The sequence below is a fragment of the Pleurodeles waltl genome, chromosome 8 (assembly GCF_031143425.1).
Source record: "Pleurodeles waltl isolate 20211129_DDA chromosome 8, aPleWal1.hap1.20221129, whole genome shotgun sequence".
Lineage (NCBI taxonomy): Eukaryota > Metazoa > Chordata > Amphibia > Caudata > Salamandridae > Pleurodeles > Pleurodeles waltl.
Genome location: NC_090447.1, coordinates 413,600,006 through 413,618,290, shown reverse-complemented (window position 1 = coordinate 413,618,290; position 18,285 = coordinate 413,600,006). Strand labels below are relative to the sequence as shown.

Below are 18,285 nucleotides of genomic sequence, written 5' to 3'. Positions count from 1 at the left end.
ACTCAACATTATCAGTAATTAGCAATACGTGAATTCTGAAAGCTATATGCTTTTCTCACAACATTAATCCTACATGGTAGGTAGATTCATCCTGAGCATTTCCACATGCCATTACTGTGTTGATTACTTACTACTGATATCTCATCAGCCTGACAAAAACAGCATATGGATTATTTACCTAGTGGTCTTTGACTCTGAAACACACGTTAAATTGAGATCCTTTTGGCACAACTACAGTGCTCACAAAATACTGGTGTAACACAATGGATATCACTAATCGTCTCCTTCGTATCCTTCTTCTTTTCTGCTATTACTATGCTGGAAGTCTCTAGATAGAGGCTGCAAAAGTGTGTGTGTGTGGGTGAGTGTGTGTGTGCGCGCGCATGTAATGTGTGAACAATCAAATAGATTGTGTTATTTTCACTGCGGATTGAAATGTGGGTGGGTTTGCCTCCTGTGTTTTTTCCTCCCCGAGCTTTACTGTTGTTGACTAGTTATAACTGAGAATGAGAACACAGCCTACCCCACAGATGTTGTTTTTCATAGCTAGCAAGATTCTGTTTCGGTTTTGTAACACTAGTCCTCTTGCAAAAGTTGGCAATACAATTTCCTTTTACATTGGAGTGAAAAAATGAAATTCTTTTCCTGTAATTCTGGAAGCAAAATCGGTGTATGATATAACCAAGAAAAACCTTAAATTAATGGTCAAAAATACATCTGTGATTTCAAATGCTTGTCCATTGCCCTGAACACTCTGGTTTAGATATGCTCACTTGGTTGAAGGTCAGTATAAGTTGTCTCGCTCGCCAACAGTCTCAGCAAGTACAAATGCATCAAGGTGCATCGAGTCAACCTGCCTGCACAACAACAAAGAGCGCAGTCAGTTCATTGAGCACTTAGGGTGGATCATTCATGGAGGCACAGCAGGATTAGAAACAGGTGTGATTAGCGGTTCTGGACTTCAGTTTAGGCCAGCAATGAATTACCTGCAAAACACTTGGATAAGAGTGAGTCATTATAACCTTTCAAGCGCCTATCTCTGACCACAATTATCATGTTTGTCAGATTGATGGCATCGATCTGTGTTGGCTCATCTACATTCTAATAACTAAGAACTACTCCACGTTGAAAACCATTTCTTAACTTTTAAATAAAAACTCATTTTGCCCGGAAATGGTTGTAAACAATGGTTATTTTTGAATTCACGACTTAAAAAATCATGAAAAAAGCACACACATCTACATCAGAAACAGAGAAAGTTAAATTTTAGGGCACTTCACAAAATTTCTTTTTCATCGACGCTGATCAGGTGACCAAACATTTTCACCTCTTATGTAGGTTTAAAACCTAGTATATTGCATACGTTATATAATATGACATTAATGTTGCATCCATTAAATTGCCCGCCAAAACACTATATTGTAATGCAAGTAGAGGTTAACATAAAAGATCAATACAGTAGTGAACAGGGTAAGGTAGACAATATGGAGGTAATAATAGCGATAACATCCTTAACATTTTGATGTAGTGGCAGGCGATGTACTGGTTGCAAGATTATTGGAGGTCAATATTGTTGACCTCAATATAGTGTCATACAATCCTTGAATGGTACTTGACATTTGCCCCCCTGCCCGCCCATTTCTTTCGAGACAGGTAGGCTAGTACATTTTCATAATCATGACATTTGCAAAAGAAGGACTTTCCCCTTCTTAATTAGGAACTGGATTTGATAAGACTCCGTGTTTCTTTCTGCCCCTACCTGTAGAAGGAGCTGAAGCGTGCAAGTGGATAATTGTTATTGGAAAGGGTATTGCTTCTGTGGGATAAAAGTACTCAGTAGTTTGTTGCAGTAGCTTGCCATTTTGAAAAGAGCACATACTCTAGCACCATAAAGAACTGGTGCTTGACTTGGGTTTAGGACAAGGAGTAATGATACCATTACCTGGGAGCACCAGAAAGTGTGTTGAACCCCAGTGAAAAGTGAAGCATCATAAAGCAACTAAACAACCTAAGCTGAACCTTGCATCCTTGCCTGGACTATGCGAAGAGTAGTTTTTAATGATACAGTTAAAATCTGAACAAGACTTTCGGTAATCACCCGTAAGTACAGATTATCGTATAAACTTAGTAGAATTTGGTAAGAATATAGTATTTCAACTCAATTTTTGTTTAGAAGCAATTAGAGTTCATCCACTTCCCTTTTTTCAGCTTCCCATTGAAAGTTCAATTTTGGATACCACAATAGCTCCCAAGAGTGTCCACCTTTGTAAATTGAGGTGAAAACACCAGTGTCCTTCTCGAATTTCTACAAGAAAACCAAGCCGCCTTCACCACAGTGGGCCTCTTTTAAAGATATAGGTATCCGACCCAGTAGACGAGGTTAAACAGTAGGAATGATGTTGGGAAAAACACCCTGGAGTAGGTGTCTAGTTCTAAAAGGTCTATGTGAATCCGGCCTCTTCGCCAGGAGCCAGATTTACATTCATCGTAGCAGCAGAAGAAACTTTGACAGTCTTTGCCATCTAAACACTCATAACCACAAGCCTCTTCAAGGTCCTGCCAGTACATGGCATTGTTCAAAGTGATGACTGTGCGGGGTGGCCCCATATCCAGTACAGAATATCTCTGTAGGGAAAACAAAAAAGAACAAAGTTAAAGCATACACCCCTTTTACCTGTAATGTAGTCAACATGTTGAAGCAATAAGAGATCGAACATCTGCATAAAATAATAACAGGTCTGTCAAAGCGTAAAAATGAAGCTGTATTGTTAATATACAAGCATGATGGCTAGAACTGGTAAGGGGCATTGTCAAGACCTTTTCTTAGAGTTTCTAAAACACCACAAATCTACATTGTCTCTAGGTGCCATCACTATTTAACTGTGGCTAATGATGGGAGGCAAAACCTAGACTCACAGTTTTTAAATCTGTTATGTGTTTTGTATGTGATGGCTCTTTGCCTACTGTCCCATGTCAATTAGGCTAATGTAGAAACTTCCCTTAGTGATTTGTTTACAGTAACTCTTGACTTAGCTGTGCATCGAATACCTTTAATCTAGTAATGTCCTTTTCGAAGCAGGTGTCGAATGAACAAATGATCAATGTTGACACTTGAGGCGTGAACATTCTACATATTTAGTAGCAAAAAGAGGGAATACAGTTTGTGTTACGCATTGTTTATAGATTATTTTTTCAACTGATGCCATTTTCCCTATCCAGACCAGGAAAGTTACAATGTATTTCTAGATCACTGACCCCACCTTCATTATATCAACACGTTTAACAGGGAAGAAGAACTCTTTAATATAAGTTATAGAGCACACATGAATCAGACATATTTAATAGACCACAACTGCAGTCCATTGTTTATGTACATAAAGATGGGTACCGTGTGGGTCAGATCTATAGAGAGCTTATATATAAGTAATCCAGGAAGAACAAGGCATTTTCATTATTGGTATTTCACCAAATCATGTATCCTCAAATGTGGATGGGAAGGCAGTGTACTTTACCTATTCATTTTACCATTGTACATTAATGACCATCACATGGTTCTTCAAAATGTGACTATTAGGACGGGAATGTTCCCTGCATGATGTGCAGTTATGTACTCCTGCCCTGAGTTTCCGACTTTCCTGATTTTTGATATTGGCCCTTGCATCACATCTAGTGTGTGCAAAGGCCTAGGCCTCTTCCTTAATATGAGTGAGGTCCTAGACTTGTCCTGTGACCTGGGGGGGGCACACACCTGCTTTTCTCTCACTGAGCCGACTGTATAATGCTGTTCCTATCATGGAGTTAGCAGATGGCGTGGAGTTGGCAGCATACTGTTTTGTAAATGTATAGTTGTGACTAGATAATTTTAACTATGTCACTGGAGTGGGAGTTTACCTACCAACTTTGTAAATTTTCACTTGTATGCGCTTATCAGATCCTATTGATAAAATCCCAAAACTATGTCTTACGTTTTGGAGAAGTAGCCTACTTAGTAGATGTCTGGTACGTGTAAGTGATTCAGAGTAATGAAGATATGTGGGATACATTTTTTGATACCCTAAGCCTGACTTACTGTACAAGATGGAGATGAGGCTGCTTTCCTAGACAAACTTACAACAATCTGGTAGCTGTGGTTGAATAATCGGTCATCTAAAACTTCCAAACTTCAGGTCAAGTACCTATAGTGATCAACAGTAATAAATAACATTGCTCACATGGTATCAAAACACCCTGCTACCACTAGGTTGTAGATCAATCATTAACCAAAAGTTTGCAATCCAAAAATAGGAAACACCTCTGAAATACGCATAATGTGCAGTCCGTTACATAAGTTTTCAGAATAAAGTCAATTCTTAAGTTCCACAATTTTTATCGCACGGTTGTTCCAAGTATTCACATAGACCTTGATTTGTGCACAACAACTGGCAGCCAACACATTTTTGTTTGAAAAATGACTTTCTCTAGGCCCAGCACAAGTCATCCTGTAAGAATAAGTAATTATTACAATTGAAAAGTGGAGCAAAGTTAGTCCGTTGATGAGTAAGTAGATTAAAAGACTGATACGTATTTCATAAATATAAAAAATATCTTCAAAGCCCATAGTTGCATAGATAAATGCAACCATGAGTAGTGGCCAAGCAATAAAGCATTAGGTTGCGTTCTGGTTGAACTTACGGATACTTGGGGGGATGCTGAAACATGGTTGGGGCTTATAAAGAGAAATGTTTGTCCAGTATTGACCTCGTACACTCACACAACAACAGTCTCTCCCTGAGAAACAACCCTAGTCAGCAGAGGATACAAAGCAGCTGCCTCCCTACAGACAATGCCACCTGACGAGAGTCTGAGAAGAACTATTGGCTTGTGCTTTCTCAGAATTGGGAGTGAGGGAAAGCATAGGAGGAGCAGCTTGGCCTTCCAAGTATGCAGACCTAAACATGGACTGAAAAGCCTTGCTTGGTGAGGTAAAGTGAACTGTGATAGAAACTGTGTACATTGAGAGAGTATGCATTAATACACATCAGACCATCATTATGCTTGACTCTGATCCTGCAAGAGAACCACCTGTCATGTGAGGTGCAACAGGGCCATTAGCAGGAAATGATGCAGACAACCTCAAGAACGGAGGAAACTAAGGGCCTGATTTAGATCTTTAGAGCTATACCACCAAGCTGCATTGACGGCGGACCCAAAAAAAACATTAAGCGAACTGTGTTCCACACAACTTATTTAGATGTCACAGTTCTGCAAGGGGATTGAATGGCGACGGATTGCTGATGGAGGGAGATGGCAGCGTATCCCAATGGACTTCGTACAACTGCCCTGCACTACACACTACACAACACACCACATTCACACAATACACATTGGCATTCGAACACAGCACAACGTGTGCATGCTGAAAACACACATTGACATACATACATCCATGACACAACATGCACACACAATTGACACTGTACCCACATTCAACACAACCATGACAACTAACACAACTACACACTCAGCACACTCAGCTACACAAACACACTCACACCAGCACAACTACACACATCATCAGCCAGCCACACAACAATCACACTCACCTGAATGTGTCTACCAGCAACACCACATACACAACAACCTAGGTCTCACATGCAAGTGACACACATAATGACATGACCACGTCAACCACTCCAGCTCCCTCCACCTCAACCAGCCAGTCACATTGCACACAAACATACATGTACTGACTCACACACAACTCGCAACACAACATTACAGGTACCGGTCCCCTGGCAATGTGGATACAGCTGACAAATGTGAATATATTGTCACTGTGGTGCCAGCATTCATTTTCCTATGAGTACCGGCACCATAATGACAGCTGTGTATGTGTGCGATATGTGTTGTGTACCAGCGTGTCCCGATCCATGTCTAATCCACTTGTGTCCCTGACATTTGTATGTCACAGTGATGAAAAAAATTACTGTGACATGTACATGTCTTTATTGGCCTGACCTCTCATGCAGTGCCCACCCAGAACACCTGGCAATGTGGCACGCCTACCTTCGAGTCTGGCGATGTGGGGGGTTTGTGTTTTCTCCGTGGGTCAGTGGCAGCAGCGATGGCAGATATTGTCCAGTCATGTCCAGTCGAAGAAAATGGTGGAATGTGGAAAAAAGGTGAGTCTTCACCCTCATTTCCCCCAATATGCCATCTAAAAACATGGAGGTCGGATTGCCACTTTTTTCATGGCAGTAAGGCATATCCAAAACTGCACGGTGGAAAGGGTGTCTGGGGTTCCACCCTCAGCCACTATTCCCTATGACGCCGCGGGTGATCTTTCTTGGAGCAGACGATGATTCGAATGCAGACTTTTATCTATGGGACTGCCAACTTCTAAAGATGGCTGGTGGACCATCACAGAGGCAGACAGGTTTTCAATTGAAAAGGCAACAGCAGGACCATTACCTCCAACATCTAAATCAGGCCCTAAGTTGCTTCTTGTTCATTTAGTATGTGTAATGTTTTGATATAGTGTGATTTAAAGTATTTTTCTTCTTGAAAGTACAGCACTTGGTTGAACAATCATTTATTACGCTAATGTGTGTTTGTTGAGCACTAAGGTCCTGATTTATACTTTTTTTAGTGCTGCATTTGCATAATTTTTTTACGCAAAAGTGGAGCAAACTTACAAAAGATAATTTAATTTTGTAAGTTTGCACCGTTTTTGCGTAAATGCAGCGCTAAAAAAGTAGAAATCAGGCCCTAAGTTCGAGCATCCCTTATTAGTTCCCTGAGCTTCCTGTGACTTCTTGCCGCTGGTCCCAGTGAGAGAATGTGATTAAGTGCTTAAGGGATTGTCATTGGCCTAGTTTACAGAGCCATAACACAACAGACCTGGGATAATGAGAGGCAAACTAACTCAATCTCCAGGGTTCAAGCTTAATATCCACAATAGGTCTGACAGTGACTTTAAATATGTAATAGATATGCAAGTTGAGGAACCCCCTACATTGCCGCCACCAGAGCAGAACGTGCATTGTGAATTTCAATAGACATCTCTATATATCAGACATAGTAAGACGTTACAGTGATTCAGGGTAGGCACCCTTAAAAATTACTTCTACTGTTTATGTGCAAAAGCTAGAGAGTAATTGATTAAATAGGGCTGATATATTGAGTAGAGAGCATTGGAACATCTTACCCACCTAGAGTAAGAATTGTGATGAAGCAATTACTACCCATCTCACAATAATGTCTGTTCAGCTACGGTGGTCCCCTTCAGAAGCAGAAGCCTATCCTAATGAGCATGTCATTTATGGAGGCATTGGACTCTTGAAGGTTGGCTGGCTGTATTATCAAATGCTCCTACCAAATAGGTTTGGCATAACATGATCATCTTTTTGATCCTGGTCAGATAGTTCTTTGATAAATATTGTTAGGATGAGATGGGATGAAATACCCAGCTAGTGTTATTGAAGACTGTTCAGCACCTCCTGTTCGTAATGTTTCTGGTTCATTGAAAATAATTGTCTCTAAAGCAGACTGATGGGCTTAGAATCCTGATCATTACTCTAACAAATCACTTTTTCATAATTTTAAAAATCACATAATCCTTAGCACTAACTGACACCTTGAGTATTGATTCAACCCTTCTGTCCTAATGTCATTCAGCGGTGTCAGAAAAAAAAAGTTGCATCAACAACAGTCAACCATTGTGACTGAATGCAGTACACCATGCTAGTGGAAGAACATTCAATAATGTTGCAAAAGTGTTTCTTGTTGCAGTCTCCTTGAGAACTGCATCTCTCAGAAATAAGCAATCCACATCTTGTTGTATACAGTGTCAAGCAAGAAACATAAACACAAAATGAGCATCATGGTGTGGCATCAATTTCGAACAAGATGGCATCAAGGCCTAACTGAGGCTAGCTATCCTAAGCCAGAAAACACACTGAAATACATAGTAATGATTTAATTTCAATTGTGTTTGCTCCATATCAGTATACATGCATGGCATGAGAAGCAGAAGAAGTAATATAATAAATATTTTAGTTTAAATATACAAAAGCTATCTCAAGGTCTACAGATGAATTATTTGACTAAAGGAAACATGTTGCAGGAACGTGTGTGAATGTCATTCTCAGGGCACCTCCTGAACATGAGACAAATATATAGATAATTCTAAAAGACTGTCAATAAAAACAAGAAACATCTTGGAAGACATATATGGGAATATTAGGATCACTAACACAATATTGTGGTAAATATTATTGTTGATAATAATATAGGGCCTCATTACAGTTTGGACGGTCTGTGGACTGCTATGTTGGAGGTGGTGGACCGACCGCCGCATTATGAGTTACAGAGCCAGGACTGCCAAAACCCAACCAACAAGCCGACACAGCCAGGACTCTGGAGGGTGGGAAAGAGGCGGATTCACCACCAGTGCCAGCCCGCCAAAGATCCTCCGAACATATTACATCCCACAAATCACAAAAGCTGTTCTTCCATGGTGGAAAACCAATGGCAGTGCAAACTGCAATGGTCACCACAGTAACAAACTACACCACATTGGGTAGTTTGAATTCCACACATCTGATACACATCCACACACCCGACACACCCGACACACCTACATACTGCATTATAAATCACACCCCCTCAAACACCACAATCTTTTTTAACCAGAACTCCACACACAGAAGACAGAGCGCCATTTCAAAATAAAGAACCATGGAATAGGCACTCCTCCACACTTAAAATACCACTCATCCCACACCTGATCATCATTCACATCACATAAATATTTACTCCATACATCAGACACCACACCTCACCCACCCACAACAAAGCACCCACACCTCATCACCCATTTTTTAAAACTTTTCATGTAATCAACCACTATTGTCTCCCCACAAAAACATCCTCGCTTCACAGATGATGAGTTGAGGGTCATGATGGATGAATTCATCAGAGTAGAGCCACACTTATTTGGAGCCCAAGTCCAACAAACCTCTATTGCCAGGAAAATGGTGATGTGGCAAAGAATAGTCAGCAGGGTGAATTCTGTAGGCACCTATCCACGCACAAGGGAGGACATCAGGAAGAGGTGGAATTACCACAGGGGGAAGGTATGTTCCATGGCCGCCAGGTACCAGCTGATGGTCCTCAATGCTGGTGGTGGGTCCCCACCTCTTCCCCCAACTTTCACATCATGGGAGAAGAATGTCTTGAGCATTCTGCATCCTGAGTGCTTGACAGGAATACCTGGGAAGAGGAGTCAGGTAGGTCACAGCACTGAAAATGTCACCTTAAAGTTCTGTCTTGCATGCTCACTGATCAGCTTTTGACATCTTAACAGTGAACACACTCACTATCCCTGCGTCTGACTGTCCAAATACCCCTCTCTGACATTCAACATGTCAAGTAAACTACCCTGGGGGCACATTGTCTGTGAATGGCATGGGTAGTACAGGGACTGACAGCACTACAACTCCCAGCAGGCACTGTTCTACCGTTAAGAAACCAGAACAGTGTACCACAATGAAAATAGCAGTGCATGTCAACTACATAATTGAGTAGGCCCACCATAATGATCCACAATTGTACAGTCAAGAGCAATGACAGCAATGCTATGGGCATCTCCCAGGACAATACCACCAACACACAGCTATAGCTGTGTCCTCTGCTAAAATGCCCCTTTTACCTCCCTTGACCCATTGAAATATACTCACCTAGGGGGAATACAGATAACTGCAGTGTGATGTACTAGGTTTAACCTGCTATATATGGCAAGGTAGAATGGTCACTTCTAAGCTGATGGACAGGTCAGTTTACACTTTACATTATGCAGCTGTCTGGTGACTCAATACTGAACTACTGCTAACTCAGAGATAACATGAACAATCTAAAGCTACACGGCAGACAAGATATGACTCTACCACCAGACATTCAACTGCCAAGCTAATCTAATAACTTGTAGCAAGGTGTATGATGTAGGAAATTTCTGTATTCCAGACAGCTGTACCACAGGTTTGAAAGCAGGGGTCACTGTCATGAAAGGGGATCAAGCAAAGCCTCGTTGTACATGGCTCAAAGTATATCTACCTGTAAAAGTCTGATACCACATGTTGCATTATTGTGACCATGGAGAAGACACCTGGGACAGCCACTTCCCCCAGATTAAGTCCTCAGTGATGAGAATAAACCTAAATGTGAGGACATTGAGGATAACTCTGGCCCATTCGGGACACCTGGTCAGTCTATAACTGTCAGCCTCACCCTGCCTACATTGACTCCTCCCACCACTGTTTCATCGACATCCGAAGCAACCATTCACCCCCAAACCTGTGTTCCAAGGACAGTTACAACCATCATGTGCCCCCCAGTACAGGTACCGGAGTCACCACTAGAAACTCCTGACAATGAAGGACATAGCACCAATGGCAGTGGGCAAACTGAGCCAAGGGCACAGGCATGCAGGGGCAGGGTGTGTGGGAGGGATGGTGTGGGCCACCAGATAGAGGTACCTAGGGATATTGCTGGCCAGGACGCTATCTCTCAAGTCTTGGGAGCCTACCAACAGTCCCAAGACATGATGGGCCAGGTACTTGCCATGATGGATGATGGTGGAGAAGAAGCAGCTGCACAGAGACAGCCACCAGGAAGTCATGCAAAAGTGTGAAGCTCACAATGCCAACATGGCCTACCTGATAGTGGTGCTGAGAGGCATTATTACCAACCTGAGTAGGTTATGTCCACAACAGACTCTTCCATTGGCCATTTAACATCAGCCCCTCCATTATCTGTGGCAGCCAGTGGAATGGAGGCTCTGCAATGGGAAGGACATGCCTCAGACACCCCAGCATCTGTAGGTGAAGAACCTTCCGCAAACATGGACGTCCAACAAAACATCCAGGAGGAGCAGATGCAAGACGTTAACCAGTGCCAGGAAGTGATCCTCTACACATTAGTTCCCCTTGTGTGTCACAGATACACCCTGTGGACTGTTTTACAACCATTCTCTATTTTCAAATGGTACAAGGACACTTGACTTGAGAGTCCAAATGTTATATCAGCGTCCCTGATGATTATATCCACCATGACTAAACCCTTCACTGTTTGCACTATATGATTTGATCCCAATCCTATAATTCTCCTGTGCTTTGTTAATAAATACCACTAAACCACATATCATGTTTGGAATAATTTTTCAGCTATAATAGACAGTTAACTCTGAAATATGATGCTTACACATGATATTCACAATTATGTTATGTACAATGATACAAATGCACATACTCCAATTCCCATTTATTGCACCTTCCTGCACATAGGTTGACAACATGCCAAAGACCACACAGTGCAGTACAGCTTCACAATTCAATGCTTCAGCATAGTTGTGAATAACAAGCAATCCACAAACTAATGAAGTTAGGTACATGTCCATCTTTGTCTATCCAAGAAGGCAAACAGATTGGTTTCATATGTAATCAGCCAACGCCTTATCACTTACCAATACCATACCTCCTAAATTACTATATCACATAATACAGACAGGGCTCAGTACAACTGCCCCCAGTCATGGAACCTTCCACTTACCATGGCCAGGTATGTGTATCCATGCTACTCATCCATGTCAGTCTTAACACACATGCACAGTGGCCTGCAATGAGGAAAATACAGCGACAGCTACATACCAGTTAAATAGTATCACTGTCAAATCAATGTAAAGGTGGAAATTAAGGATTGCACAGGGTGACATGTATCAGAGACACAAGATCACACATGACACTAGTGTACCCAGAAACATGGCACACAGGTATATTGTGTGGACCAGAACACTACCATTCCACTGTACTGACAGTCTGGGCATGGAACTCAGACACCACCAATATGATGCCATACAGAACCTGGATCTATCTATGTTCACTTCGCATGTCAGACCTGCAAATCCCACCTGCCTGTGACACAATTCAGAATTGACCACAAGAGGATGACTTTGTGAAGATGTCTGCAAAGTGAAAATGTAATACAAAAGGTGTAGGTAGGTAATGGTAATGGAGACTGATAAAGGCATGTCCTAAATACAAAGGTAACACTGATTGTGTAGTGTGACAAACATGAACGAAGGAGATCATTACGATAGTCGCAACTCCATGTACAATTTTGCATGCACACCTGAGAAATGTCCTGCTAAGCAACTGATGAGCTGTCTGATGGTCATTGAAAGACCCTTCTCATAAATCTCGAAGCCCCCGAAGAACCCAAAAGCCACACATACCTGCAGTAAGTTCAAGTACTGATTTATGTGATCTGTCCAGATGTCTTTAGGTTAATCCTCATCACAGTCATCCTGCATTTTCACCCGCTGGAACTGCTGGCTCCCCTTCATCCGGTATATATGGGATCTGACGTCTCATGGCGAGGTTGTGGAGCATACAGAAGGCAACAATGATTTGACAACCTTTGACTGGTGAGTAGAGGAGGGCTGTACCAGACTTATCAATGCAATTAAATCTAGTATTTAGGAGCCCAAAAGGATAGTCCATGACACACCTCGTCCTTCCATGGGCATCAGTGAAGCAAACTTTCCCTGGCGTGGTTGGGTATCTCACTGGTGTCAACAACCAGGGACAGTTTGGGTAGCCAGAATCCCCTGCAAGGGATTGTTACATGTCTGCAAACATCAATCTTGGACATCCTTACATATGGCAGCAGAGATAAGATACCGACACACATCACATTTATGACTTACCAACAGCCATGCCCTCTCTGTGTACTGTTGTGTAATCAGCAGTGGGATATTGCTGTTCCGCTTGATGTAGGGGTCATTAATTGAACCAGGGTACTTTGCACATACTTGGGAAATGTAGAGGTCCACCAAACAGACTACCTTGACACTAATAGAGTGGAAGTTCTTCCTGTTCCAATACAACTGTTCATGGCCTTTGGGGAGAATAAATGCTACATGGGTACCATCAATGGCTCCCACCACATATGGTATAAGTGACAAAGCATACAAAATCAGCTTTCACATGGGCCGAATCTTCACGCTGTGGAAAACGGATGTAGCTGTCCAGGTGTTTCAACAGTGATGAGAGGACATGCTTCAAGACCAAACTGAACAAAAGCTGTGACACGCCCTGCAGTTAGGGCCACAGTATTTTTAAAGGATCCTGTGGCCAGGAAGTGCAGCACTGACATGACCTGTACAATGGGTGGAATGCTATTGGTCTGACGAATAGCAGGCATTAGATCTGGCTCCAACTGACAACAGAGATCCATAACTGTCTGCCAACTGGAGGTTGTCTTACCCTTTGCATTCCAGGGTAACCAGATGAAGGAATATAAGAAGGCATGTCTATCAGTCAAAGTGTCTATTGAGAGTGTGAAAATATTCATGTCACATATAATGCTTGACATGCTATATGCAAAAGGTTAAACATGGTAAACAGGACATAACTAGGGAAATAGAGGCTTATTCTGCAATGTCATCCCCTTACATTAATTATGGCTTTGAAATGGATAGGCACAACTACCATCTATCCAATTGCCATGAGGATGGAGACAATGCCGCTAATGATACATTACTCACATATCATCAATAGTACAGCATGTCTATGAATTTGTATTTTTAAACATGGTTGCTCAAAGCCAGCACTGAAAACTTTGGTGTTGAAAGTTTCTGACCTCGTGATGCACTTGAAATAAATGTTTGAGACCATCTAAGGTCATTAACATTGCAGCTGCCGGACCTATTCTACTGGACATTAGGAAATTACCTACGTCCACCAGCGGAAGTCGTCATGGAGGTAGGCATATACTACTGTGGTGGACATTGACATTGGAGCACATTGCTGCCTTTGGAGGTCTTGGGCCAATGGTGATGTCCACCGGCGATGACGGTCTCTTACGTGGCAGACGTGACCGCCATTTCATACTTCATCTCTCACTTGACTCCTGACACTGCTGCCAACAACACCTCCACGACTTGAGCTGCTGAGTACTACCTCTGGGAGCAATCATACGATGTCCTACAGGTGATATGGTCCCTGCCTCCTCACCCGAGGAGCTGGAGAAGCTGGTGGAGGAGGTCTTTGCCCTGAATGGACAGCTCTATGGTTCACAAGAGAAGCATGCAAGTGCACCATGTGCATAAATATGCCATTAGCACAACCATACTTTCTTATACTAAGCAGCAAAGGCTGATGGGCAATGTTTCTGATTGTGTCCTTAATGTCTGAAGGGTGCCAAAGTTGTGATAAACTGGATGAGTTTCTGGTCATGTACTTATGTTTGGTGACAGGTATTGAGCCCTGAAACATCATGTAGAGTGTTTGATGTATGTTCCCTGACCCACCTTGTGTCTATTGCACAAGATTAGTGGAGGTGGTATACCATACTTCACCTGAAATACCATATTTGCATATGTGTTTGCTGTCTGATCATATGTGATAACATGAAAAGTGGTGCTGGAGATGCATGTTGTCTGCCTGTGTCCACCTCACACATGGTTTGACTGTTTATGCTCATCTCTCAGTGGAAGGGATGTTCAAGACAACCTGTGTTTGGCTAGTTGTACTAACTAGTTACTGTGAGAAAGTAGCCTCTTTCTAGCCTTGTTACCCCCACTTTTGGCCTGTTTGTGAGTATATGTCAGGGCGTTTTCACTGTCTCACTGGGATCCTGCTAGCCAGGGCCCAGTGCTCATAGTGAAAAACCTATGTTATAAGTGTGGTTGTTATGTGTCACTGGGATCCTGCTAGCCAGGACCCCAGTGCTCATAAGTTTGTGGCCTATATGTATGTGTTCCCTGTGTGATTCCTAACTGTCTCACTGAGGCTCTGCTAACCAGAACCTCAGTGGTTATGCTCTCTCTGATTTCCGGCTAGTGACCAATTTCACCAATTCACATTGGCATACTGGAACACCCTTATAATTCCCTAGTATATGGTACTGAGGTACCCAGGGTATTGGGGTTCCAGGATATCCCTATGGGCTGCAGCATTTCTTTTGCCACCCATAGGGAGATCTGACAATTCTTACAAAGGCATGCTAGTGCAGCCTGAGTGAAATAATGCCCACGTTACTTCACAGCCATTTACCACTGCACTTAAGTAACTTATAAGTCACCTATATGTCTAACCTTCACCTGGTGAAGGTTGGGTGCAAAGTTACTTAGTGTGTGGGCACCCTGGCACTAGCCAAGGTGCCCCACATCGTTCAGGGCAAATTCCTCGGACTTTGTGAGTGCGGGGACACCATTACACGTGTGCACTGTACATGGGTCTCTACCTATGTACAGCGTCACAATAGTAACTCCGAACATGGCCATGTAATATGTCTAGGATCATGGAATTGTCCCCCAATGCCATTCTGGCATTGGGGGGACAATTCCATGATCCCCTGGGTCTTTAGCACAGAACCCGGGTACTGCCAAACTGCCTTTCCCGGGGTTTCACTGCAGCTGCTGCCAACCCCTCAGACAGGCTTCTGCCCTCCTGGGGTCCAGCCAGGCCTGGCCCAGGAAGGCAGAACAAAGGACCCAGGGGAGTTGCCCAGAGCTCCTCCAGTGTGCCCCAGACCTCTGCCATCTTGGAAACAGAGGTGTTGCTGGCACACTGGACTGCTCTGAGTGGCCAGGGCCAGCAGGTGATGTCAGAGACTCCTTCTGATAGGCTCTTACCTTTCTTACTAGCCTATCCTCCTTCCTAGGTAGCCAAACCTCCTTTTCTGGCTATTTAGGGTCTCTGCTTTGGGGAATTCTTCAGATACCGAATGCAAGAGCTCACCAGAGTTCCTCTGCATCTCCCTCTTCACCTTCTGCCAAAGGATCGACCGCTGACTGCTCAGGACAACTGCAAAACCACAACAAAGTAGCAAAGACAACTACTGCAACCTTGTATTGCTTCATCCTGCCGGCTTTCTCGCCTGTTTCCTGGTGGTGCATGCTCTGGGGGTAGCCTGCCTCCTTCTTGCACCAGGAGCTCTGAAGAAATCTCCAGTGGGTCGACGGAATCTTCCCCCTGCAACCGCAGGCACCAAAAGACTGCATCACCGGTCCTCTGGGTCCCCTCTCAGCATGACGAGCGTGGTCCCTGGAACTCAGAAACTCTGTCCAAGTGACTTCCACAGTCCAGTGACGCTTCAGTCCAAGTTTGGTGGAGGTAAGTCCTTGACTCCCCACGCTAGACTACATTGCTGGGTACCGTGTGATTTGCAGCTGCTCCGGCTCCTGTGCACTCTTCCAGGATTTCCTTCATGCACAGCCAAGCCTGGGTCCCCGACACTCTAACCTGCAGTGCACAACCTTCTGAGTCGTCCTCCGCCGTCGTGGGACTCCCTTTTCTGACTTCGGGTGGACTCCGGTTCACTCCTCTTCTAAGTGCCTGTTCTGGTACTTCTGCAGGTGCTGCCTGCTTCAGTAAGGGCTCTCTGACCTGCTGGGCCCCCTCTGTCTCCTCATCTAAGTGGCGACATCCTGGTCCCTCCTGGGCCACAGCAGCATCCAAAAACCCTAACCGCGACCCTTGCAGCGAGCAAGGCTTGTATGTGTTCTTTTTGCGTGGGAACACCTCTGCAAGCTTCTTCACGACGTGGGACATCCATCCTCCAAAGGGGAAGTTCCTAGTCCTCTTCGTTCTTGCAGAACACCAAGCTTCTTCCACCCAGTGGCAGCTTCCTTGCATCCTCAGCTGGCATTTCCTGGGCATCTGCCCACTCTCAACACTGTCACAACTCTTGGACTTGGTCCCCTTGTCTTACAGGTACTCAGGACCGGAAAACCACTGTTGTTGCTTTGCTGGTGTTGGTCTTCCTTGCAGAATCCCCCTATCACGACTTCTGTGCTCTCTGGGGGTTGTAGGTGCACTTTACACCTACCTTTCAGGGTCTTGGGGTGGGCTATTTTTCTAACCCTCACTGTTTTCTTACAGTCCCAGCGACCCTCTACAAGCTCACATAGGTTTGGGGTCCATTCGTGGTTCGCATTCCACTTTTGGAGTATATGGTTTGTGTTGCCCCTATACCTATGTGCTCCTATTGCAATCTACTGTAACTTTACATTGCTTGCATTACTTCCTTTTGCTATTACTGCATATTTGTGGTATTGTGCACATATATCTTGTGTATATTTGGCATCCTCATACTGAGGGTACTAAGTGAGATACTTTTGGCATATTGTCATAAAAATAAAGTACCTTTATTTTTAGTATATCTGTGTATTGTGTTTTCTTGTGATATTGTGCACATGACACCAGTGGTATAGTAGGAGCTTTGCATGTCTCCTAGTTCAGCCTAAGCTGCTCTGCTATAGCTACCTTCTATCAGCCTAAGCTGCTAGAAACGCCTCTTCTACACTAATAAGGGATACCTGGAACTGGTACAGAGTGTAAGTACCCCTTGGTACCCACTACAAGCCAGGCCAGCCTCCTACAGTTTCCCTGTCTGTTTCACTATGGTACATGTGGAGATGACATTCTTTATTTTTCGATGTCATCCATGCAGGTCAAAGCGCATCAGAAGAATCGACTTAGCGTGCTATTACCCAGAAAGTTTGGACCCTGGTCCACAGCCGGCAGAGTGCAGACTGTTAGAAAACCGCTGAGAGGACTGGAGATACTGGGCCTGGAAGACCGCAGAGGCCCAGCTGGGGATGTCCTCCCAACATGGACTGGGTGCCCGTTGGACCATGTCCCCACTTCCCCCACGAATGACCCGCATTTCTGGAGTGGCCTACCCTGAGTTGGATGGGCATTTGAAGGTAGCAAAGCAGCCACAAGGGGGTAAGTATAGACCTAACTCATGTTTGTCCCTTTACCAGGTGACTGAGTGAGGGAACAGCATGTTAGCTCTGACAATGTAGTAAAAGCAAACTGTCACAGATCCCCTGTTTACACATTGATGTAACATAGCCATTTGGAGCACTCAGGTGTGGACATACCAATGTATTTGGAGGCATGTTACTCAACTATGTTGTCCCCTCAGTACACTATCATATTATGGTGCACATAGGACTGTGTCATATGTGTACCATTATACTGCAATTTCTACACTGGTGATTGTACATAGCCTCCAACAGGTCAATCCTCCCAATGTCATCTGCAATGTCTCACGATTCCTGTCTATGTGCAACATAGAGTCAGGCATATTCAAGCATCTCTAGATTTCAGATAGATAAGGGACATCAGCACGTGAGGCTGTGATGTACATCTGACATGTCACATGACATGCAAGGTTAACAACTTCACACCTGTTACAAGGTAATCCCCCTTGGTAAGTGAGGGATGTACACAGACA

General features: G+C 43.7%; 1 protein-coding gene across 1 annotated transcript in view; it reads right to left on the bottom strand.

Moving 5' to 3' along the window:
- Nucleotides 1-304: 304 nt before the first annotated feature.
- The window catches only part of LOC138249990 (gamma-aminobutyric acid receptor subunit gamma-3), a 1,617,745-nt gene continuing 1,599,764 nt past the window's right edge, over nucleotides 305-18,285 (bottom strand). Inside the window, exon 6 of the mRNA XM_069204280.1 lies at nucleotides 305-2,625. Within this exon, the coding sequence (XP_069060381.1) occupies nucleotides 2,347-2,625 (279 nt within the window). The 3' untranslated portion in view covers nucleotides 305-2,346. The remainder of the gene's footprint in view (nucleotides 2,626-18,285) is intronic.